At 39.5% G+C, this 24267-nt stretch overlaps 1 protein-coding gene and 2 long non-coding RNA genes across 3 annotated transcripts in view; 2 read left to right on the top strand and 1 right to left on the bottom strand.

The window, feature by feature from the left end:
* Nucleotides 1-21865, top strand: part of LOC310731146 — a 124448-nt gene extending 102583 nt beyond the window's left edge. Inside the window, exons 2-3 of the long non-coding RNA XR_014535074.1 lie at nucleotides 19956-20798; nucleotides 20954-21865. This is a non-coding gene — a long non-coding RNA (uncharacterized lncRNA). The remainder of the gene's footprint in view (nucleotides 1-19955; nucleotides 20799-20953) is intronic.
* On the bottom strand, nucleotides 7650-22847 carry gchfr (GTP cyclohydrolase I feedback regulator). The gene is made up of 3 exons (XM_083550555.1): nucleotides 22687-22847; nucleotides 18442-18536; nucleotides 7650-8487 (listed from the first exon to the last, which is right to left on the bottom strand). The coding sequence occupies exons 1-3, from the start codon at nucleotides 22720-22722 to the stop codon at nucleotides 8349-8351; spliced, it is 270 nt and encodes an 89-aa protein (XP_083406681.1). The 5' UTR covers nucleotides 22723-22847; the 3' UTR covers nucleotides 7650-8348.
* On the top strand, nucleotides 14052-17915 carry LOC310731151. The gene is made up of 2 exons (XR_014535079.1): nucleotides 14052-14871; nucleotides 15016-17915. It is a non-coding gene; the product is annotated as an uncharacterized lncRNA (long non-coding RNA).
* Nucleotides 22848-24267: the final 1420 nt, after the last annotated feature.

Raw genomic sequence — 24267 nt, forward strand, 5'->3', positions numbered from 1 at the left:
AGTTTTGGGTAAGTAAAAAAAAAAGCTCATTTACACACTAACTTATAACTCATAACTGCCTGTGCATTTAAAAGTAGCCATTTTTCAGTAGCTATACTTCCATTTTAAGAACATGCTTTTTCTTATCAATTAATTTTTACATTTAATTACATAAATCCAAGCTACCTGTGTAAGCACTCCCCCTTGTGGAGAATCCTTTTAGAGCCTACTGAAAGTGGGTGTGTTAGTAGCCTGCAGTTGCAGGTGTGTATTTTACACTGAGGACTTCAGTGGTGTCCTACCTGAACCAATCTATCTCTTAACACCATTAAAGAAACCATCAATATTATACAGAAGTGCAGTATAATAGAGTGCTGCGTCACAGACAGAAATTTCATAATGAGAATGAACGCCATTACCAAAACAAGAAACACAATTAACACAATTCAAAAAATCTCCTTTCACTGTAGCCACAGCTGCACCACCTGCATACATTATCTCTAGCAGAAGCATCGATATTACCTTATAAAATGACCCAGAGTGTTGGTTTTGTGCATTATGGTTTTTCTAGGGATTTGACAATTATTTTGTGTTTTTGTGAAAGTTATAGCAAAGAAAATGCAAAAGTCTAAATGGTTAATGAAAAAGCTTAAGTCTTTTGAGCTGTTTTGGCCGACAATTCCTTGAGATGTCCAGCTTTTCTTGAAAAATCTCTAGAAAGTTCTTTTTCTCCGTCAACCATTGTGGAATGAAAAAAAGCTGTTAAGTCGACACCATTATATTTTGAGCTTGTGCAGTTTGCTTAAGATGTGGGTGCAGTAGTCACTAGTGAATTTACCATTGAGAATAATTTGATACATATTTATGGACAGAAATACTGAAATGTAAGTCAGTGATTCTGTTTCCTACTGGCCTGCCACTGTTGGCCTGTTACATAAACTGAGTAGATACTTTCCATTTAACACTTACATACAAGACAATGCACAGTCACAAAAATTATCATCACAACAGCTTTTCATGCACAAGTCACACAGAGCCTGTTGTAAAGTCTAATAAGACGATATCATCTGCACATACAAAGGAGTTGGAATATAGTGGGCAACAATATTTTTAACCCAATCTAATGTCTTGTGAAAGCAAACCAAAAATAAGAGCAGTGACAGACAACAAGCAAGTCTTATGATGAATCTTTGGATTTAATACTTTGTACAGCATTTTGGTCGACAGTTGCTATTTTTAAATGTGGTTTACACACACAAAAAAAAAAAGACTGACTGACTGATATTTTTGTGCTCTCAAATTCCCTTAAACATTTCCATTCCTTGGGCTTGACACTGCATAGGTAGGAAGAGTTAAATCAGGCTTCATTTACATGGACTTCTAGAATCTGCTAATTACACTGACCAGACATAACATTATGACTGATTATCTCTTCATCGTGGCACCTATTTGTGGGTGGGAGATACAGTATTAGGCAGCAAGTAAATATTTTGTGCCCCTGACGTGTTAGAAACAGGAAATATCGGCAAGCGTAAGGTTTTGAGAAAGTTTAAAAAGGGCCAAATTGTGGCGTCTAGACGACCGGATTAGAGCATCTTTTGTGAGGTGTTCCCGGTCTGCAGTGGTCAGTATTTATCAAAAGTGGTCCAAAGAAGGAACAGTGGTAAACCACAGTAGAACAAGTTGGCTTCTGTTGCTAAAATTGCTGAAGAAGTTAATGCTGTTAATGATTGACGGATCAGGACTGTTTTAAAAGCAAAAACCAACACAATATTAGCCAGGTGCTACCTTTAATGTTATGCCTGATCAATGTACAGTGATGTGATGTACAGGTCCTGATTTCTGTTTGTCACACTTTAATGTTTCAGATCATCAAACTAATATAAAGATTAGTAAAAGATAACACAAGTGAACACAACATGCAGTTTTTAAATGAAGGTTTTTATTATTGAGGGAAACAATCCTAAACCTAATAACTGGTTGGGCCACCCTCAGCAGCAACAACTGCAATCAAGCGTTTGTGATAACTTGCAATGAGTCTGTTACAGCGCTGCGGAGGAGTGTTTGGTCCACTCATCTATGCAGAATCGTTTTAATTCAGCCACATTGGAGGGTTTCCGATCATGAAACGCCTTTTTAAGGTCATGCCACAGCATCTCAATAGAATTCAGGTCAGGACTTTGACTAGGCCACTCCAAAGTCTTCATTTTGTTTTTCTTCAGTTATTCAGAGGTGGACTTGCTGGTGTGTTTTGGATCATTGTCCTGCTGCAGAAGCCAAGGATTTTTTGGTAAACAGCAGAATTTATGGTTCCATTTATCACAGCAAGTCTTCCAGGTCCTGAAGCAGCAAAACAGCCCCAGAACATCACACTACCACCACCATAATTTACTGTTGGTATGATGTTCTTTTTCTGAAATGAGAGACGTAATAGGACACACACCTTACAAAAAGTTAAACTTTTGTCTCGTCAGTCCACAGAGTATTTTCCCAAAACTGAGATGAGCTTTTATGTTCTTTTTGCTCAGCAGCGGTTTTCGACTTGGAACTCTGCCATGCAGACAATTTTTGCCCAGTCTCTTTCATATAGTGGATTAATGAACACTGACCTTAACTGAAGCAAGTGAGGCCTGCGGTTCTTTAGATGTTGTTGTGGGGTCTTTTGTGACTTCTTGTATGAGTCGTTGATGTGCTCTTGGGGTCATTTCGGTCAGCCGGCCACTCCTGGGAAGGTTCTCCACTGTTCCATGTTTTTGCCATTTATAAATAATGGCTCTTACTGTGGTTCACTAAAGTCCCAAAGCTTAAGAAATGGCTTTATAACCTTTTCGACACATAGATCTCAATTACGTTCTTTCTTCTTTGTTTCTGAATTTCTATGGATCTCGGCATGCTGTCTAGCTTTTGAGGATCTTTTGGTCTACTTCACTTTGTCAGGCAGATCCTATTTAAGAGATTTCTTGATTGCGAACTGGTGTGGCAGTAATCAGGCCTGGGTGTGGCTGAAGAAATTGAACTCAGGTGTGTTACAGGGGGCAAACAGTTTTTCACACAGGGCCATGTAGTTTCGGATTTTGTTTTTCCTCGATAATAAAAAACTTTATTTAAAAACTGCATGTTGTGTTCACTTGTGTTATCTTTTACTAATATTTAAATGAGTTTGATGATCTGAAACATTAAAGTGTGATAAACATGCAAACAAATAAGAAATCAGGAAGGGAGCAAACACTTTTTCACACCACAGCATATTCAACTTTAGTCAAAATTCAATCAAAATGAATTAGCCTGTATTGCTTTGTAAATTTGTTGTTTACTTAACTTGACTTAAAATAATTCTTCTTCATCTTCTTCTTTTTCTCTCGGCTTCTCCCATTAGGGGTCGCCACAGCGGATCATCCGTCTCCACAACCCCCTGTCCTCTACAGCTGCCTCTGTCACACCAACTACCAGCATGTCTTCCTTCACCACATCCATGAACCTTCTCCTTGGTCTTCCTCTTTTCCTCGTTCCTGGTGGCTCCATCCTCAGCATTCTTCTACTGATATACTCCATGTCCCTCCTCTGCACATGTCCAAACCATCTCAATCTCACCTCCCTCACCTTGTCTCCAAAACGTCCTACATGCGTTGTCCCTCTTATAAACTAATTTCTTATCCTGTTCATCATCGTCACTCCCAATGAAAACCTCAACATCTTCAGCTCTGCTACCTCCAGCTTCACCTCCTGTCTTTTACTCAATGCCACTGTCTCTAATCCATACAACATCGCAGGTCTCACCACAGTCCTATAAACTTTCCCTTTCACTCTCGCAGATACTCTTCTATCACAAATCACTTCTGCCACTCTTCTTCACCCACTCCACCCTGCCTGCACTCTTTTCTTCACTTCTCTAACACACTCTCCATTACTTTGCACTGTTGACCCCAGGTACCTAAACTCATCCACCTTCTCCACCTCTTCTCCCTGCAACCGCACCACTCCACTGCCCTCCCTCTCATTCACACACATGTACTCTGTCTTACTCCTACTGACTTTTATTCCCCTTCTCTCCAGCACATACCTCCACCTCTCCAGGCTCTTCTCAACCTGCTCTCTACTCTCCCCACAAATCACAATATCATCTGCAAAACTCATAGTCCACGGAGACTCTTGTCTGACCTTGTCCGTCAATCTGTTCATCACCACTGCAAACAGGAAAGGGCTCAGAGCCGATCCTTGATGCAGTCCAACCTCCACCTTGAACCAGTCTGTTGTTCCTACTGCACACTTCACTGCTGTCACACTGTCCTCATACATGTCCTGCACCACCCTCACATACTTCTCTGACACACCTGACTTCCTCATACAATACCACAACAACTCTCTCGGCATCCAAGCTTTCTCTAAATCCACAAAAACACAATGCAACTCCTTCTGACCTTCTCTATACTTCTCCATCAACATTCTCAAAGCAAATAAGGATGGTGCTCTTCCTCTTCTCTCAGCCTGGCTTCCACTACTCTTTCCCATAACTTCATGGTGTGACTGATTAAGCAAAAATAATTATTAATTAATATAATTATTATTATTAGCGAGCCAGGATCTAGGCATATTTATAAACATTGGCTCAGAGAATCAGCTAGGGCCAGACACGCTAAGCCCTTTATCATGTTAACTTTTTTACTTTTTACTGTTAAATAGTTAACTATATTTAAATGTAGATTCTTCTGACTTTCTCAAAGTAGATATTTGCCTCCACATTTCTACTTTTTAAATTAAATATGATTCTGACATGAGTTCTCTCTATTTTTGTTTCCATCCCTATTGATTTTACTGGGAGGTGGTAGTTCAGTAGATACGGCATTGGACTTTGGATCGAAAGCTCACAGTTTAAAATCCCGGCACCAGTAATCTGCTCTTGCTGGGCCCCTGAGCAAGGCCCTTAAACCTCAACTACTCAATTGTAAGTTGCTCTAGATAAGGGCATCTGCCAAATGCCATAAATGTGAATGTTACTACAAAACTGTTACTAGTCTCATCTTTTATCCAGCAAGACTAGTTGAGCACTACTTGCATGACTGCACACACATATAACACTTTGAAAAGACTAGTAAAGTTCTTACTTACATTTAGTTTCAGAAAAGTATTGTGACACACAGCACCACATGAACAATCAGCATTGCAAACTCACAGCTCAGTGAAACCAGTTCCATTTGTTACTTACTGTGTGTGTGTGTGTGTGTGTGTGTGTGTGTGTGTGTGTGTGTGTGTGTGTGTGTGTGTGTGTGTGTGTGTTCACACCTTTTTCAAAATCCGAGCAAAACCCATCTCAGAGCAATTACATTTCTTTATTTTTGTCATTTGATGCAACATTATAGTCACATGTTTATGTTTACTTGCTTGGCTCTATTGAATCCCTGGAAAGTATCTTTCAAATTACAACACAGGAAACCCAAATATGCTCGGCCCATCCACACACACACACGCACGCACGCACGCACACACACACACACACACACATGCACACACACCCTGCCGGAGTACTGAGCCAGATTAGTTTATGCTCGAATATGAAGACTCCCAAAAGCAACTGTTGCTACTTTCTCCATGCGTTCATCGCTACAGAAATCACCTTAGTCCTGCTCCTGGCTGCCTCCCCTTTCTCACGTCTCTTTTCAGATTACTCCATCAAGCTTTTAGCTCTTAAGACTTCTGGAACGGCAAAGATTCTTCTAAAGCATTTTCTTAGGGAAAAATTACCAGCCATTTTGGCCATGTTAGAGGAAAAAATTGCAGACCAAGACATGATAGGGGTATACATTTAGAGCCAAGTGGAAGAGCTCAGGATAAATATTTGAAATGTGATAACTAGGAATGAGTTTCTAATTAAACAAAACACATTTTCTCTCTTTATATGACTGAGCTAATGAAGGGCTTAATGATTAGCTGTTGTTTAGTAGAGTGAAACTTGATAATGTGTAATGCTTCAGCCATCCAAGATTGGAAAAAAGGAAATCCCAATTTACCAGTATTAAGTGCTGACAAGCGCTCACATTAGTTTTCTCTTGGCATGTGGTGTAAGAATACTTTAAGTTGATTACTTCTACTTAGGCAATTAGCTGCAGGTTTCCTTTCCACTTAGCAGGCCATTTTCAGTTAAATTAAAGTTGAAAAAACAAACAAACTAGTGAATAAAACAACATATTAGGGCAGTTAGGTAGTTTTAATTTATCTTCCACAAAAATATCTATAAAGTCAAAGATGAAATGTTTTCACGGAAAACAAGAATAATCCAAAACATAAGGCATGTTCTAGCAAACAAGAAAAAATTTCAGCCTTCAGCTCTGATTTAAAGATGAGTGTATGACATCTTTCCTATTTAAAACAATAGGCAATGATCGGATGAGAAATCAGCATTAGAAGCGATTTAACTGAAATAATATATTCGCATTCATTATTTCAAAAATGTAAGAAACATTTGTAAAACTGTTTTCATATAGCCAGCCAAAAGGCCCTGGTTCTTAGCATGGAATCTTCACCTAAATCATGATACGAAATAAACGCACACACTAATATTCCTATTTCTTCAATGATCAATTAACTGATTTAAAAAACAAAGTTAGTTTACAAAGTTACAAAGAGATTTTTTGCTGTCTTAGTTGAAGTCCCTTATCAGTGAGATTGAGCTTACATTCAGAATAGTCTGTTTCAGCAAACCTGCATTCGGACCACCTTCATTTTATTTTTCAATTTTATGTTGCAGACTACAATCGTTCAAATTGATTTTTTTCCCCTTGTTAATCTACACTCAGTAATACAATAATCTACACCTCATAATGACAGTCAAAACAGAATTCTAGAAATGTCTGTACTTTTTTTTTTTATTTAAAATCCTGAAATATCATATGTACATAAGTATTCAAATCCTTAGCAAGACCATTCGAAAAGTAGCTCAGGTGTTTTCCAATTCTCCTAATCATTACCGAGATGTTTCTACACCTTATTAGAGTCCACCTGTGGAAAAATGTACTGATTGGACATGCTTTGGGAAAGCACACATCTCTCTATCAGGGGCCTCACAGCTGACAATGCAAATCAGAGAAAAAACCAGGTCATGAGGTCAAAGGAACTGCCTGCAGAGCTCAGAGACAGTATTGTTAAAAATCACAGATCTGAGGAAGGCCAAAAAAATGCTGCTGTGGGGGGAAGTTCATTCCACAACCTTGTGCCAGAACAGAAAAGAGTCTTGATGTATAGCTACCTCTTACCCTAAACATAGTGGGACCAGTCCAGCAGTGTTAGAACATCTGATGGAGCACGATTCAGTGCGAGGAGGGATAATGAAGGAGAAGATGAGTTGAGTGTCATCAGCATAGCAGTGGTAAGAAAATCCATGTAAGGATATGACTTTGCCATTAGAGAGTAAAAAAAGGGAGAAAAGTACATGAATATGACTCTGTACATTAAAGACTTAGATGAGTTATGTGATCGTGATAAACTTTTAGTAGGTCGCAAGTCATCTGTGCATCCTTAATCCACACTTGGGCAGTGCACATGTGAACAAAATGCCTTGTCTCGTCGTGTGTGGTCTCTCAGAGGAAGTGTTCAGGTTATTTTCACTGCCCATGTTGGATAGGAAGAAAACTACCAATCAATCTTAAGAAGCTGAAGCTTGGACCACAACGAAATGCTTAAGTTAAAAAGTTCTTTAATGTTTTATTTTTTATTTAGTCTTCTGCTGGAAGCACAAATAGGATATTACATTTACGTACATCGCCACTGATTTATTTTTTTCAAATTCTAACCAACTACATTTATGCCCAGAAGGCCTTTATGACTTTCTAATGATTACAATAGGTGTTAAATGAGATGGAATACCAAACTTACACGGTTCAGCGAAATAAATGTAAACAACTCAGCATACAGCAAAAACCTAAAAAAAAAAGCAACAAACTAAACTATGGCAGGAGAAATAAGGTGCTTGAATTAGTTTAAGATTTAAGCTAATTAATATTGAGAGTGTGCTTCTCACAAAACAAGATTTTACAGTGTGTAGAATTATATTTAATGAAGCATCAGACAGGATGACAGAAATATGTATACTTGCCTTTCATATAGTTCATTTAAATTTCATACATCTAAACATCTAAACAGGAATAAACAACACTGTTTCTGAATTGATTTCTTAATGGCATGTGTGATCAGCTTTAGAAATAGAGAAATTCTCAGTTTGTAGGTTTAATTACAAAACATTTTCACAATGGAAAAAAATCTAGCCATTGCACTTTCAACAATAGTTAAATGTCGGAACTGCTCAAACCTGCTTAGGACAGATAACCTTGTGGTTTCATGTGTGTTAAAATGCTGTTTTTTTTTTACATCATAGGATGTTACAAATGCACACTGGACTCTTTGTGGAGGCACCACACTAAAGTCTGACCAACTCCTGTCATGGATACGACTCTGTATCCGAGCTTCTCAAGCTTGTCCAGGACTATCCGTGCTGGTTCATCCACATGGTATTCAGAACTGCAAGACATAAACATATTAACGTTATTTATTTTTTGAGTGTCTCTCTAGCAGTCCTGATATTTAATGTCACCTTGGTTAACTTACACACAGCATGCATGGGAACCCAGGAATAGTACAGCAAATCTGTACAGCTGCTGTAGTTAAATTATTTGACTGCCAACTTATTATAACTGGCAAGGTTTCTTATATAAGGTTTAGCTTACTTCCTTTGACACTGACTGCAAACTAAATTAAATATTCTCATAGTTTTATAGGAACCTTAAAAAATGTTAAACAATGAAGATCATGATCATCTTTTGTACATACATAAAGAATGTCCAGACATCAAATGTACATTAAGCATTTTTATTCTGCCTCACAGGTAATCTATGTGTTATTTAACTGGAGCTTGTGACCAGAAATGAAAGTGGGAGATCTACAGCTACCTATACCATGTTATTTACTACCGTATTTTCCGGACTATAAGCCGCTACTTTTTTCCCACGCTTTGAACCCCGTGGCTTAAACAATTAAGCGGCTAATTTATGAATTTTTCCTGAGTTTTTCCTGGTTTCACAAACTTCAAGCCAAAAAACTGAGCCCCATAACATTAGACCAATGAAATTGCCGAACGGGTTCGGGTGAACCAATCAAACGCTTTATATTAAATCAGATGCGCTCCCACTGAATCGGCCCGCACCACATCATAAATATGGATGATGTTCCTCTGACGTTTGACCTGCCGCTCACTCGGACTGTATACAGGAAATGCGAATCATTCGTCACGCTGAAAACAACCGGGCATGAAAACACGCACTTCACCTGTGTTCTGAGCTGCACGGCATCGGGAGAAAAGCTGCACCGATGGTGATTTTTAAACGCACGACGATGCCAAAAGATAAACTCCACGAGAGAAATAGTTGTGAAAGGAAGGAGGAAGACAGTGAACAATGACTTTCTTGGTAGGCTACTGTATAGATACAAGCCGTGTAACAGACACTGTCTTTCATTAAAGCCTGTGTAAAGTTCATTCGTTTTGGTGTAGGCATATTTATTTATGTTCAAAATAAAAATCTTTGTCAAATTTAGTGGGTGCGGCTTATATTGGGGTGCGCTTACTAGTCCAGAAATTATGGTATTTCCACTTTTGGGAAAAAAAACTAATCTTTGATAGACAAGAAAGAACTATCAGTAAGACTACTTTAAATACAAGACATTTATGGTTACTACACTGTTTACAACTCTGTTACATTATCAAGCTGATTTATATTTGCATTAGGAGCGTGTGTGTGGGTGTAGTAGACACCTCTCAGGTTCAGAGGGTAACCTGTGGCAGCAGTGATGAGGTGAGAGGCAGTTGATGGGCATCATTTACAAGCCTGGTGGCCTATGGCTACAAATAGTTTTTCAACCTTAATGTTCTGGCTTTAACACTATTGAAACGTCTGCTTGGTTGTAGGAGTGTGAAAATAATATGCTATCTACTATCTTTGATTATGTTCTTCTTCTTCTCCCATTAGGGGTCGCCACAGTGGATTATCTGTCTCCATACACCCCTGTCCTCTACATCTGCCTCTTTTAACCCAACTACCAGCATGTCTTCCTTCACCACATCCATAAACCTCCTTCTTGGTCTTCCTCTTTTCCTCAACCTGGTGGCTCCATCTTCAGCATTCTCCTACTGATATACCCCATGTCCCTCTTCTGCACATGTCCAAACCATCTCAATCTCGCCTCCCTCACCTTGCCTTCAAAACGCTCTACATGCGTTGTCCCTCTAATAAACTCATTTCTAATCCTGTCCATCGTCGTCACTCCCAAAGAAAACCTTAACATCTTCAGCTCTGCTACCTTCAGCTCCACCTCCTGTCTTTTACTCAATGCCACTGTCTCTAAACCATACAACATCTCAGGTCTCACCACAATCCTATAAACTTTCCCTTTCAATCTTGCAGATACCCTACTATCACAAATCACTCCTGTCACTCTTCTCCACCCACTCCACCCTGCCTGCACTCTTTTCTTCACTTCTTTAACACACTTTCCATTACTTTCCTTTCTTAGGTACACCTTTTACCACTTCAACTAACTTACTTCAGAATCTTTCCTTCTCCTTCATCTTACAACCCACTTGTGAGGCATAGGCACTCATGACATTTATAGAATAGAATAGAATAGAATTTATTTGTCACGTCACATATACATTACAGCATGGTGAAATTCCTTTTCTGCATATCCCAGCTTGCTTAGAGGCTGGGGTCAGAGCGCAGGTTTGATGATGATACGGCACCCCTGGAGCACAGAGGGTTAAGGGCCTTGTTTAAGGGCCCAAGAGTGGCAGCTTGGCGATACCGGGGGCCTGAACCCCCGACCTTCCAAACTGTAAACCAGCGCCTTAACCACTGAGCTACCACGCCCTCATCCTTCATCATCCCCTCAACTTCCAGCTTCACGTTCTTTACTCTTTTAGAAACTCTCTTCACCTCCACTACAGTCTTACTGTACTCTTCCTTCAGAATCACCCCTACACCATTTCTCTTTCCATCCACAGCATGAAAGAACAATTTAAAGCCACCTCCAATATTTCTGGCCTTATTTCCTTTCCACTTGGTCTCCTGAACACACAACATATCTACCCTTCTTCTCTCCATCATATCAGCTATCTTATCTTATCAGTTTGTAACACTCCATTTTTGGATAAGTGGGTGGTTGTTGGTTATCCTCACTGCATCACTGAGGCAGGATGCTTTATTTTTTTTTGCCGGCCGGTGTTATCAAAGCAGTCCTGAAACACCTAATCTGATATATGGTATAAAGGAAAGGAAAGGAGGGAGGTAGATAGACCCATATATAACAAGAAACAGTATAAAAACATGACATTTTTACATTTAAATCTTTTTCTCAAGTAAGTCTTCTCACTCACATTCAATGTGTTGTTTTTATTCTGCTTTATTTTATCTAAGCAAGTAGCCTGTGTGTTCCAAGTGAAATCTGTTGACCTATGTTCTTGTTTATAAGAAACTCAGATTACTTGTTTATAAAGTAATCTCAGCATGGCTGCAGTCCTGGGGGCTTCACTGTTATATAACTTTTTACTCAGGAACAGAGACCTACTATAGGTGTTCTTATGCGTTTTCTTCCTTCAGACACATATCGTTACATCTTTATTTATTCACTGTTATCCAGATATAGTATGTTTCAGTGCCACCAGTATCAACATTAAAACATTGGGGCACAAAGTACCTGTGAAAAGTTTGGAAACACATGCATGTTCCTTTCCTTTATAAAAATATGATATCAGACTGCCTCACAGCCACAGTCAAACACGGAGGGAAGAAATGCTTTGGGATTGTTTTGTACCAGGGAAGTTTGAATAATTCTAATACTATTGAAAAATGGCTACCAGTCGATACTTCAACAGCATGCAATTCCGTATTGCAGCTAAGTAGAACAAACATATCAAGCAAGCAATAATTATTTAAAGAGAAACGAGTTGGCTAGAGGGGTATCTATCATGGAATGACCTGCCCAGGCAGCACATCTAAATCCTAATGAACTGCTTAGGGTTGAACTGGATCGCAAGTTCTGAAAGAAATATCCAACTACGGAAAAATAGCTCTGGCGAGTCTCAAGAGGCATGACAATGTATTTCAGATGAATGCTTGGAGAAACTACACATGTACATTTATATATTTATTTGGTCAAAGTAAATCTTCCAACCATGAAATTACCTAGTTTGCTGCATATAAACAAAAGAAACATACATAAGTCCTTCAATACGATAAAAGACTAGGCATTCTCCAAACATTTGACAGGTACTGTAAACCTAACAGAGAATGTTTAATATGGTAAGTTTTTAATTGTTTCAGAAGTCACAATGCATGTTACTTTTCAAGCCTAATTTACACTAGCTAAAAAAGTGAACAAAAACAGTTTAAATTGATACAGATGTTCCTTTTAACTACTTCTTCTTCTTCTTTCGGCTTCTTCCATTAGGGGTTGTCACAGCGGATCATCTGTCTCCATACCCCCCCCTGTCCTCTACATCTGCCTCTTTAAAACCCACTACCTGCAAGTCTTCCCTCACCACATCCATAAACCTCCTCCTTTGCCTTCCTCTTTTCCTCTTTCCAGGTGGCTCCATCCTCAGCATTCTCCTACCGATGTACCCCATGTCCCTCCTCTGCACATGTTCAAACCATCTCAATCTTGCCGCCCTCACCTTGTCTCCAAAATGTCCTACATGCGCTGTCTCTCTAATAAGCTAATTACTAATCATTTCCATCGTCTTTACTCGCAATAAAAACCTCAACATCTTTAGCATCGCTACCTTCAGCTCCACCTCCTGTCTTTTAGTCAATGCCACTGTCTCTAAACCATACAACATCGCAGGTCTCACCACAGTCCTATAAACTTTCCCTTTTACTCTTGCAGATACCCTTCTATCACAAATCACTTCTGCCACTCTTCTCCTGCCTGCACACTTTTCTTCACTTTCCTAACACACTCTCCATTACTTTTCACTGTTGACCCCAGGTACCTGAACTCCTCCACCTTTTCCACCTATTCTCCCTGCAACCGCACCACTCCACTGCCCTCACTCTCATTCACACACATGTACTCTGTATTACACCTACTGACTTTCATTCCCCTTCTCTCCAGCACGTACCTCCAGCTCTCCAGGCTCTTCTCAAACTGCTCCCTACTCTCACCACAAATAACAATATCATCCGCAAACATCAGAGTCCAGGGAGACTCCTGTCTGACTTCGTCTGTCAACCTGTCCATCACCACTGCAAATAGGAAAGGGCTCAGAGCCGATCCTTGATGCAGACCAACCTCCACCTTGAACCAGTCTGTCTTTCCTACTGCAAACTTCACTGCTGTCACACTGTTCTCATACATGTCCTGCACCACCTTCACATTTTTCTGACACACCTGACTTCCTCATACAATAACACAACTCCTTTCTCGGCACCCTGTCACTTTCTATAAATCCACAAACAGACAATGCAACTCCATCTGACCTTCTCTATACTTCTCCATTAACATTCTCAAAGCAAATAATGCGTCTGTGGTGCTCTTTCTCAGCATGAAACCATACTGTTGCTCACAGATGGTCACTACTCTATCCCATAACTTCATGGTGTGACTGATCAATTTAATTTCCCTGTAGTTACTGCAGGTCTGCACATCTCCCTTATTCTTAAAGATCGGTACCAGCACACTCCTTCTCCATTCCTCAGGCATCCTCTTACCTTCCAAAATCTTGTCAAAACAACCTGGTAAAAAACTCCACTGCCATCTCTCCTAAACATTTCCATGCTTCTACCGGTATGTCATTTGGTCCAACGACTTTCCACTCTTCATCCTCTTAATCGCTGCTCTCACTTCCTTCTTACTAATCCTATCCACTTCCTGCTTCACCATCTCCACACAATCCAACCTTCTCCCTCATTTTCCTCGTTCATCAGCTGCTCAAAATACTCCCTCCATCTTCTCAACACACTCTCCTCACTATAAAGTTCCTTTTATTATTTTTGTTTTATTAACTCGGTTTATGCGGAAAAAAAACCCTCTTATGTTACTCTTAAAACACCAACCTATTAATACAATGAAATTAATGAGTCAAACACTGATTGATATCTATTAAAATGATCATGAATCCAAAACCATTTATTTGGGCAAGGCCATGGGTGCTGTGGAAAGTTAGAATCAGTAGTTTTTTCCATCAGTTATTACACTCAAAATGTTCTGCTGTTGAAATGATGCTGACCTGTATATTGGTGATACGTAGATACCAACAAGCAGCAATCAAATCAAGTTCTGAACAGAGCATGTGCTCCACTCTGATTGGTGGCTTGCTGCATGTTGGACCAGTTAAGTTTTTATCCACTCATATATAAAAAGAAACGACTGATTTCACAAAATATAGTAGAGTAAAAAGTACGATATTTGACTTTAAAATGTAGTGAAGTTTAAGTAAAAGTCTCCCCAAATGGAAACACTTCAGTAACGTAGAGATATGCGAAAAAGCTACTTAAGTACCGTAACGAATTACATTTACTTCCGTACTGTCCAACATTGCACTATACAAATGCCTGGGCTACATCTGGATGATTTAGTCTTTATACAGAAGTAGTTAATCAGATATTAATTTGAAATTCCAAACAAATAGGGATTAAACACAACCTATAGTCATTGGCAAAAGTTTGGAGAATGACACAAATAGTAATTTTTACTAACATTACTATGTTAATATGGTGGTTCCCTGGTGGTCTAGTGGTTAGGATTCGGCACTCTCACGGTCAGGGAACCAAACCCAGCCATTAGGGTTGCACAAACCAGTGCACTCTTAGTGCCGGTCCCAAGCCCGGATAAATGGGGAGGGTTGCATTAGACGTAAAACGTGCCAAAATATGCGAATCACAAATACGGATTATCCGCTGTGGCGACCCCTAATGGGTGAAGCTGAAAGAAAATGTATACTATGTAAATACTTTCATCAGTGTACCATATTAACAGTGTTAAATTTTCTTTTTCAAGACCTTTGCAACTCGCCCTGGCAATCAATTTCTGGGCCACATCCTGACTAATGGCAGCCCAATTTTGCATAATCAGTGCTTGTCCACCTGCCTCTTAAGGATTGATGTTTTGTTCCCAGAGACACTTCATTATTATTTCTGATTAATGGCACGGTGCTCCATCATGCTGGAAAAGGCTTTTTCATCACCAAACTGTTCTTGGATGGTTGGGAGAAGTTGTTCTCGAAGGATGTTTTTGTACCATTCTTTATTAATGGCTGTGTTTTTAGGCAAAATTTGGAGTGAGTTCACTCCCTTGGCTGAGAAACGACCCCATGCAGGTATGGTGTTGGGATGCTTTACTGTTGGCATGACACAGGACTGATGGTAGCACTCACCTTCTCCAGACAAGCTTTTTTTCTTGAATGCCCCAAACAATTGGAAACTGAATTCATCAGAGAAAATGATTTTACCGCAGTCCTCAGCAGTCCAATCCTTGTACCTTATTGGGAAAATCAGTATGTCCCTGGTGTATTTCCTGAAGAGAAGTGGATTCTTTGCTGCCCTTCTTGACACCAGGATATCCAAAAGTCTTTAACTGACTGCAGATGCCCTCACACCTGCCTACTGCCATTCCTTTTTGTGCGAAACAATGCTGACTGCACATGTGAAATTGTAGGTAACCATGGTTAACAGAGGAAGAACAATGATTTCAAGCACCACCCTCCAGTGATACAGTGCAGTGCTACTACTATGATGAGTGCAAACAGATTGAACTATTGCAGTAAAACCCACAATGCCTGCCATGCGATGCTTCTACAGCATCAATGTGCTTCTGCAGCTGTTCAAAAAAGTATATTGAGAAAAAAGCCAAACGTGAAACAAATATAAAACATATAGAAACTCATTGTCCATCAACACACAACAGAAAGCTGTGGCTACCCTGACAGAAACCCCGCTGCATTGCTTTTAAAACATTTTATGAGAATGTCCTTGTTTTATTAAAAAAACCCTGTTGATAGCACAGCTGCAAAAGTACCACTGTGTATTAAATTAACACTGTAGGCATATCTTTACTAGACACCTTTTCCAGCACAGCTGTGCTCTTGGAGAGCTGCAGAAAAATGCCATTTGAGTTGGAGAAAAAGAATCTCACTGGTGATAATGTATCAGTGAGACAAGCCTGTCCAATCATATTTAGCTATGGGACATAGCAGTGTATGAAATGTCCTGAACTTTCATTCTGAAAACATCTGTTGCTCCTAACATAACACTATCTCCATTATATATTTGTGTTATAAGTCTATGCGTATCTGGTATTTATTTATTTATTTTTTTATATATAAATGTAAAAAGCTAAAAGCATTTTGCAGATTGGATTAGCATTCTCTTTATTACTAATTTCATCACCTTGTGCTGGGATAATTTGTTTTCTAAAATATTGCTCTTTAGATGTTTTCAAATACAATTCCAACTGCAAATAAAGTTGGGATGCTGGGAAAATGTTAATAAAAACGAAATGCAATAGCACTAATGCACCCCCATATTATTAGAGATGCAGGCTTTTGAACTGAGTGCTGATAACAGGCTTTTTTTAGTCCAGAGGATGTGGGGTCCATGGGTTTAAAAAAAAATTTGGATATTTATGACCACAGAACAGTTTTCCACTTTGCCCCAGTGCATTTTAAATTAGCTATGGCCCAGAGAAGATGACAGTGTTTTTGGTCATGGTCACATAAGGCTTCTTCTTTTAATTATAGAGATTTAACCTGCATTTGTGGATGACATGGTTAACTGTGTTCACAGATAATGATTTCAGGAGGTGTTTATATGCCCATACAGTGATTTTTATTACAGAACCATGCATGTTTTAATGCAGTGTCAACTGAGGGCTCCAAGATCACAATAATAAATTTTTAGTCCTGTCCCCTGTGCACAGAGATTTCGCAGATCTTATGATAACGAAATATTCTCATGAGAAAATCTTCACAATATTATTGTTGAGAAAAATTATTCTGAAATTGCTCCACAATTTTCAGCCTTTTAACACACAAACCCACCACCACAACCCACCTCTATCAAAGTTAAAAGTTATTAGTTATTAAACTGATTGACTGGTCTCCTGAAATTGTATATATTTTTAATCCAGAACCTCAAGTACATGAAAAAACAAAGATTATTACACTGCACATTAAAGTGCACAAAACTGTGTATAAATAATTGGATCATCTGTACTGAGGTGATCAGTGAAATGTATTTTTATCTCAAAAAAAATTTGGTTGCATAAATTCTGAGAAATAATGAATTATAGTATTGACCTATGTTTTGTAAAGGAGAAAATTTTTGTTATGCCGATATGAAAAAGCTGTGCCTAGTGCCTGTTGAGGAAGAGCGAGTCTCCAGCTTTAAATTCCTGGGAGTTCACATCTCTGAGGATCTGTCATGGCAGCAGAACACTTCAGCCCTGGTTAAAAAAGCACAACAACGCCTGTACTTCTTGAGAAGTCCCAAGAAATCTTATCTGTCCCCAGGGATTTTAACGAGTTTCTACCGCTGCATCATCGACAGCATCCTGACCAACTCCATCACTGTTCGGTACGGAGGCTCCACTGTGTGTGAACGTAAAGCCCTGCAAAGTTTGGTCAAAACCGCCCAACGCATCACTGGCACCCAACTACCTGCCATTGAACACCTTCACCACAGCAGATGTCTGCGCAGAGCTCACAACATTATCAAGGACTCTTCACATCTCAGTCATAAACTGTTTAACCTCCTTCCATCAAGAAGGAGATACAGGAACTTACGCACCAGAACCAGCAGGTTCAGGGACAGCTTTTTTCCATCTACCATCACACTACTTAACTCTACACTACACCGCTATATCACCACAAAACAAACACGAAACAAAACACTGTATATAACCTCTGTACTATACATGTACATATTTCATAGTATATCTTTTTTACTCCTCATTACATCTGCACTATTTTTATCTATATGTATCTTTATATCTCTACTGCCCATCTGTTAATGATAATTGCAATGATCCCTTATAAAATACTTCAAAGTGTGTTTTTTTCCTGAGTACAGTGTGAAACTAGGTGCAGAATTATTAAAAACTGTAATATTAAACAACACAACCAATAAAGTTGAGAACAGCAATGTATAATTAAAGATAAAGTCAATAAGCTTTTGACCAACATAGTTGGGATCAGCATGTCTACATGCCTGTGCCTGTGCGCATTGTAATGTAATATTTGGCAGGAATAAAGTCATACTATCAGCTGTAGAAAAATTTAGACACCTGTACAGATTTGAGTCTATTTTGTATCATTAAAAGGTGATGCAAAGCTGACGTGGTTTTATTAGCTAGGCTAATAAAAAATGTAAGGTTTGGCTTTACTGGAATTGAATTAAATATGTGTTTTTGATTTCGTTGAACACTTACAAGTTGTTGCCAAGCATGAGGGTTTTCCTTGCTCCCAGATAGCTCATGATGTTAGCATCCGAAAACTCATCACCTACCATGGTGGGCCCGGTCTCCTGAAAGCACACACAGTTTGTACACTATCACTTTGTTCACCATTTGAACTGTTCTTGGGAAGAATGTGTAAGGGTCAAGCCTAACTTTGCTATACTTATTAATCATTTGTGTTGCTGCCTTTGTGTTACGCCAGTTAAAATACATAGACAGATTGTTAAAAGAAAACATGCACTCTTGATGTTTATGGTCCTGTCCAAATTAACGGAACAGGGCTTTTTTTTGCTCTACACAAAAACAATTAGATTTGTGTAAGATGTCTGAAAAATCCGGGGATCATGAGCAAGGGCATATCCCAGCCATTAGGGTTGCACAAGCCAGTGCACGCTTAGTGCTGGTCCCAAGCCAGGATAAATGGGGAGGGTTGCGTTGAAAAGGGCATAAAACATGTGCCAAATCAATATGCGGATCACAAACCAGACTTTCCAACAACCGCCACAGGTTTTGTTAGCCAACAGTACCGGTACCGGGGAAATTGGGCTACTGTTGGCCAAAGGAGCTGAAGGAGAGGAGCAAGACTTCTACAGAGACAGCAGGGAAAGGAGAAGTGTAGGAGAGTGGAAGTTAGGGTGGGCAGTTCAAATGTTGGTACTATGACTGGTAAAGGGAAAGAGGTAGCTGATATGATGGAGAGGAGAAGGGTAGGCATGCTGTGTGTTCAGGAGACCAGGTGGAAAGGGAGTAAGGCCAGAAACATTGGAGGGGGGTTTAAACTGTTCTTTCATGGTGTGGATGGAAAGAGAAATGGTGTAGTGGAGGTGAAGAAAGTTTCTGCTAGGGTGATGAACGTGAAGCTGATAAATGTCATCAGTGCTTATGTTCCTTAATTGGGTTGTGAGATGGAGGAGAGGAAAAAAAATCCTGGACTGAGTTAGATGAAGTGGAAAAAAGGTGTACCTAGGAATGAAGGATTGGTGATTGGGGCAGATATCAATGGGCATGTAGGTGAATGGAACAGAGGTGATAAGAAGGTGATGGGTAGGTACGTATGGCTTTAAGGAGAGGAATGTGGAAGGTGGTGGTAGACTTTGCTAAAAGGATGGAAATGGCAGTGGTGATCACTTATTTTAAGAAGAAGGAGGATCATAGGGTGACGTATAAGAGTGAAGGAAGGTGCACACAGGTGGACTATGTTCTATGTAGGAGATGCAACCTGAAGGAGATTGGAGACTGTAAGGTGTTGGCAGGGGACAGTGTAGCTATACAGCAGCAGATTGTGGGCTGTAGGATGGTTTTGGAGGTGAAGAAGAAGAGAAGGATAGTGAGGACTGAAAGAAAAATAAGATGGTGGAAACTGAAGGAGGAAGAGTGTAGTGTGAGGTTCAGGAAAGAGGTCAGACAGGGGCTCGGTGGTGGTGAAGAGGTGCGGGATGATTGGGCAACTACTGCAGGAGTGATGAGGGAGACAGCTAGACAGCTAGGTACTTGGTGTGACATCTGGAAATAGAAAGAAAGACAAAGAGATGTGGTGGTGGAATGAGGAAGTGCAGGAGAGCATAAGGGGAAAGAGGTTGGCAAAACAGAATTGGGATCGACAGAGTGATGAGAAAAGTAGGCAGGAGTACAAGGAGATGTGGCAGCAGGTGAAGAGGGATGTGGCGAAAGCCAAGGAAAAGGCATATGAGGAGCTGTATGAGAAGTTGGACACTAAGGAAGGAGAAAAGGATTTATACCGATTGGCCAGGCAGAGGGACCGAGCTGGGAAGGATGTGCTGCAAGTTAGAGCAATAAAGGATGGAGATGGAAATGTGTTGACTAGTGAGGAGAGTGTGTTGAGAAGATGGAGGGAGTATTTTTAGCAGCTGAAGAATGAGGCAAATAAGAGAGAGAATGTTGGATGATGTGGCTATAGTGAAGCAGGAAGTTGATAGGATTAGTAAGGTGACAACAGCGATTAAGAGGATGAAGAGTGGAAAGTTGGTTGGACCAGATGACATACCAGTAGAAGCATGGAGATGTTTAGGAGAGAGATGGCAGTGGAGTTTTTAACCAGATTGTTTATCATAGATTCTGAAAGGTGAGAGGATGTCTGAGGAATGGTGGCGTGTGCTGGTACCAGTTTTTAAGAATAAGGGAGATGTGCAGACCTGCAGTAACTATAGGGGAATTAGGTTGATCAGTCACAACATGAAGTTATGGGAAAGAGTAGTGGAAGCCAAGCTGAGAGAAGAGGTGACCATCTGTGAGCAACAGTATGGTTTCATGCCAAGGAAGAATACTACGGATGCAATATTTGTTGATGTTGATAGAGAAGTATAGAAAAGGTCAGAAGGAGTTGCATTGTGTGTTTGTGGATTTAGAGAAAGCGTATGACAGGGTGCTGAGAGAGGAGTTGTGGTACTGTATGAGGAAGTCAGGTGTAGCAGAGAAGTATGTGAGGGTGGTGCAGGACATGTATGAGGACAGTGTGACAGCAGAGAAGTGTGCAGTAGGAATGACAGACTGGTTTAAAGTGGAGGTGGGACTGCATCAAGGATCAGTTTTGAGCCCTTTCCTGTTTGCAATGGTGATGGACAGTTTGATGGACGAGATCAGACAGAAGTCTCCATGGACTATGATGTTTGCGGATGATATTGTTATTTGTGGGGAGAGTAGGGAGCAGGTTGAGAAGAGCCTGGGGAGCTGGAGGTCCGTGCTGGAGAGAAGGGGAATGAAAGTCAGTAGGAGTAAGACAGAGTACATGTGTGTGAATGAGAGAGAGGGCAGTGGAGTGGTGCGGTTGCAGGGAGAAGAGGTGGAGAAAAGAGGCAGTAGTTATGTGTGAAAGAAGGGTATCTGCAAGAGTGAAAGGGAAAGTTTATAGGACTGTGGTGAGACCTCCGATGTTGTATGGTTTAGAGAGAGTGGCAGTGACTAAAAGACAGGAGGGTGAGCTGGAGGTAGAAGAGCTGAAGATGCTGAGGATGGAGCCGCCAGTAAGGAGGAAAAGAGGAAGACCAAGGAGAAGGTTCATGGATGTGGTGAGGGAAGACATTCAGGTAGTTGGTTTGAAAGAGGCAGATGTAGAGGACAGGGGGGTATGGAGACGAATGATCCGCTGTGGCGACCCCTGATATGAGCAGCCAAAAGAAGATAAAGATGAACAAGGGTATAATCAAAGATGTTTATTGTGTTAAAAGAAACATCCTGTGCAGTGAATTGGACATAGTCAGTTTTATACTAATGTGCCTGTTCAGAAAACATGTAATACTAAGTGAATAACCCTCAAGGCTAAGATATAAAAAAAACATTAAAACAAGAACAGGGAAAAAAATTAACACTATGGATATACAGAATAGGAGAAACATCTACAGACTTGAGTAAAGGCTAGACACATGTATAATGAATAATAAAAAATCATATTGGATTCATTCATAATGTTTTAATCATATGTATATATGATTAATCATATGTATATATATCCCAAATCCAACCGGGATAACTTTGGGTGAAAAACTTTGGGACCTTTACCTTTTTGCTCACCTAAAAATCAAAGGTGCCATATTAAGTGTAATAGATCTATGTGTACATAATCAGGAAATGAAAGCTAAAAGTCTGATCTGACTTCTGTTTTAAAAAAATTAAACACCCACAGACAAACCCTTCCCTCTTCACATAATCAATATGCTGGAGTTGAAGAAACACGCTTAGATATAACTGGTGTATTTTTATTGTGGTGTAAATTATTTATTTCCCCAACAACAAAGTAACAAACAACCGCGTATACAACATGCAGCATAATGTAATCCTCCAATCTGCTTAATGGAGCAAAGTCTATTCCTTCCCCTCGGGCAAACCGGAAGCTGGTGTCTGAGAGACATTTCTGATCATCAGTGAACAAGCAATCTGTCCAAGTAGCACTAAAATCACAACCACGCTTTCAGTTTCTACATTAAAACAAGATAAACAGGTTGCGGTAACAACAAGCTGCTTGAAAAGTAAATTGTATGTGGAGTATGTCATTTATGATTATTATTATTATTATTATTATTATTATTATTATTATTATTATTATTATTATTATTAAACATATACATGCCCAAAACATAACTGTGCCATCGATGCTTTTTCAATCCTAATGCTACAGTATAACTTGTCTATAAACTGACACACCTGTCCAGCAATCATATCTCAGTCAAAGATTATATTTGTTACTATGAATGATATACACACCAACCGGATCTGTGTGCTGATCAGCATGTAAGGCATTGTCGGTTCTCCACGCACAGCTGTGGCACGACTTTTCCCCTGAGGATTTCGCTTACTGTTCCGCTGCAGAATAAGCGACAGCGCAGCCTCTCAGTTTACAGTCACCGCGGAATGCGGAAACAACACCCACCGCGACGGACCAATCAGAGAGCTAGGCTCAGTCCTGGGCGCTTTCCCATTGGACATGAATTGCGCTGCGCGAGGTCTACAAATCCATTATAAAACCCACAGGAGAAAAGAAGGGAAGCAGGAAGTTGAATTTCAGGAAAGTCAGCAAAAATCGTTCTTCTTGTAATATGTCTATGTTTAGACATTAGAGCAGTTCTTACGAAGAGACTACAATCATGAATTTTATATATAAATATTCTTACAAATGAAAAATGTATGTATGTATTGTTTCCTGTGTGTACAAAAAGTACTATATGCACAGTAAGTATGGAATAAATCATAAAAAAACATCAGTTTATATTTGCATATGGTGTTGCAGAAAATAAATAATGTTCTCACCTACAATATAGCAGCTACAATATAACAATCCCTGCACCAACCTCTCTTTTTTTCTTAATATACTAAAATAATATTAGGTAATAATAATCAGGTTTATTATTAATGGGTCTTAGTGGTGGGCCATGCATTTCACACCTAGGCCTTCAGTGGTGTTCTATGTGAATCAATCCACTTCTTACTATCATAATGACATCATGGCTATAGAAACCATTAATATTATACAGAAACACAGTATAATAAAGCATTGCATCACAGACAGGAATCTCATCCAGCAAGCATTAGTGCCATTACTAAAGCAAGAAACCAAATAAACTCAACAAGTCTCCTTTTACTGCAGCCACAGCATCAATATTAACCTCAAATAATGACCTTGGGTTTTCTGTACATTTTTGTAGTACCAAAGACAGAAACCACACAGATTATGTTTTTCTATTGATATTTGAATTCATGGCAAATTGTGTGTTTTGTGCAAATTCTACAAGATAAGGAATGTAACAGTTCTTGAAAAAGGTTAACTGTTTTGAACTTTTTTGACTGACCGTTCCTCACAACTATTCTTAAAAAGTCTGTCTTGAAATTTTCCTTGTAAGAATATCTGCAACCCAAATAAATTTCTTCTCCTATGCCAGCCAATGTGGAATGAACAAAAAGCTGTTAAGTCTAAACAAATATATTTAAGCTGTGGAGTTTGACTCTCTGACTATCCAATCAAAGGATGCAAAAATGGTGCCATTACTGTATGCCTGCTAGATGGCCACAGTGGCACTAACTTGAAATCTATTTGGTTAAAACAACAGCTTCAAGCAACATCTACTTTATACTACAGGCAAACTAAGGTAGGTTTATTTGACCCTGGCAACACATGATGGCTGAAATATGATTGGATAGAAGACTAACATAAACAAACACTACTGGTAGTATAGCGTTAAAAGCTAGGAAATAAAGAGAATCGACTATTAGGAATTATTTAATACATATTTATGGAAAAAATATATTAAAACATAAGTCAGTGATTCGGTTAAAGTTTAGGCCAGCAGA

The sequence above is a fragment of the Silurus aristotelis genome (assembly GCF_946808225.1).
Source record: "Silurus aristotelis genome assembly, chromosome: 9".
Classification (NCBI taxonomy): domain Eukaryota; kingdom Metazoa; phylum Chordata; class Actinopteri; order Siluriformes; family Siluridae; genus Silurus; species Silurus aristotelis.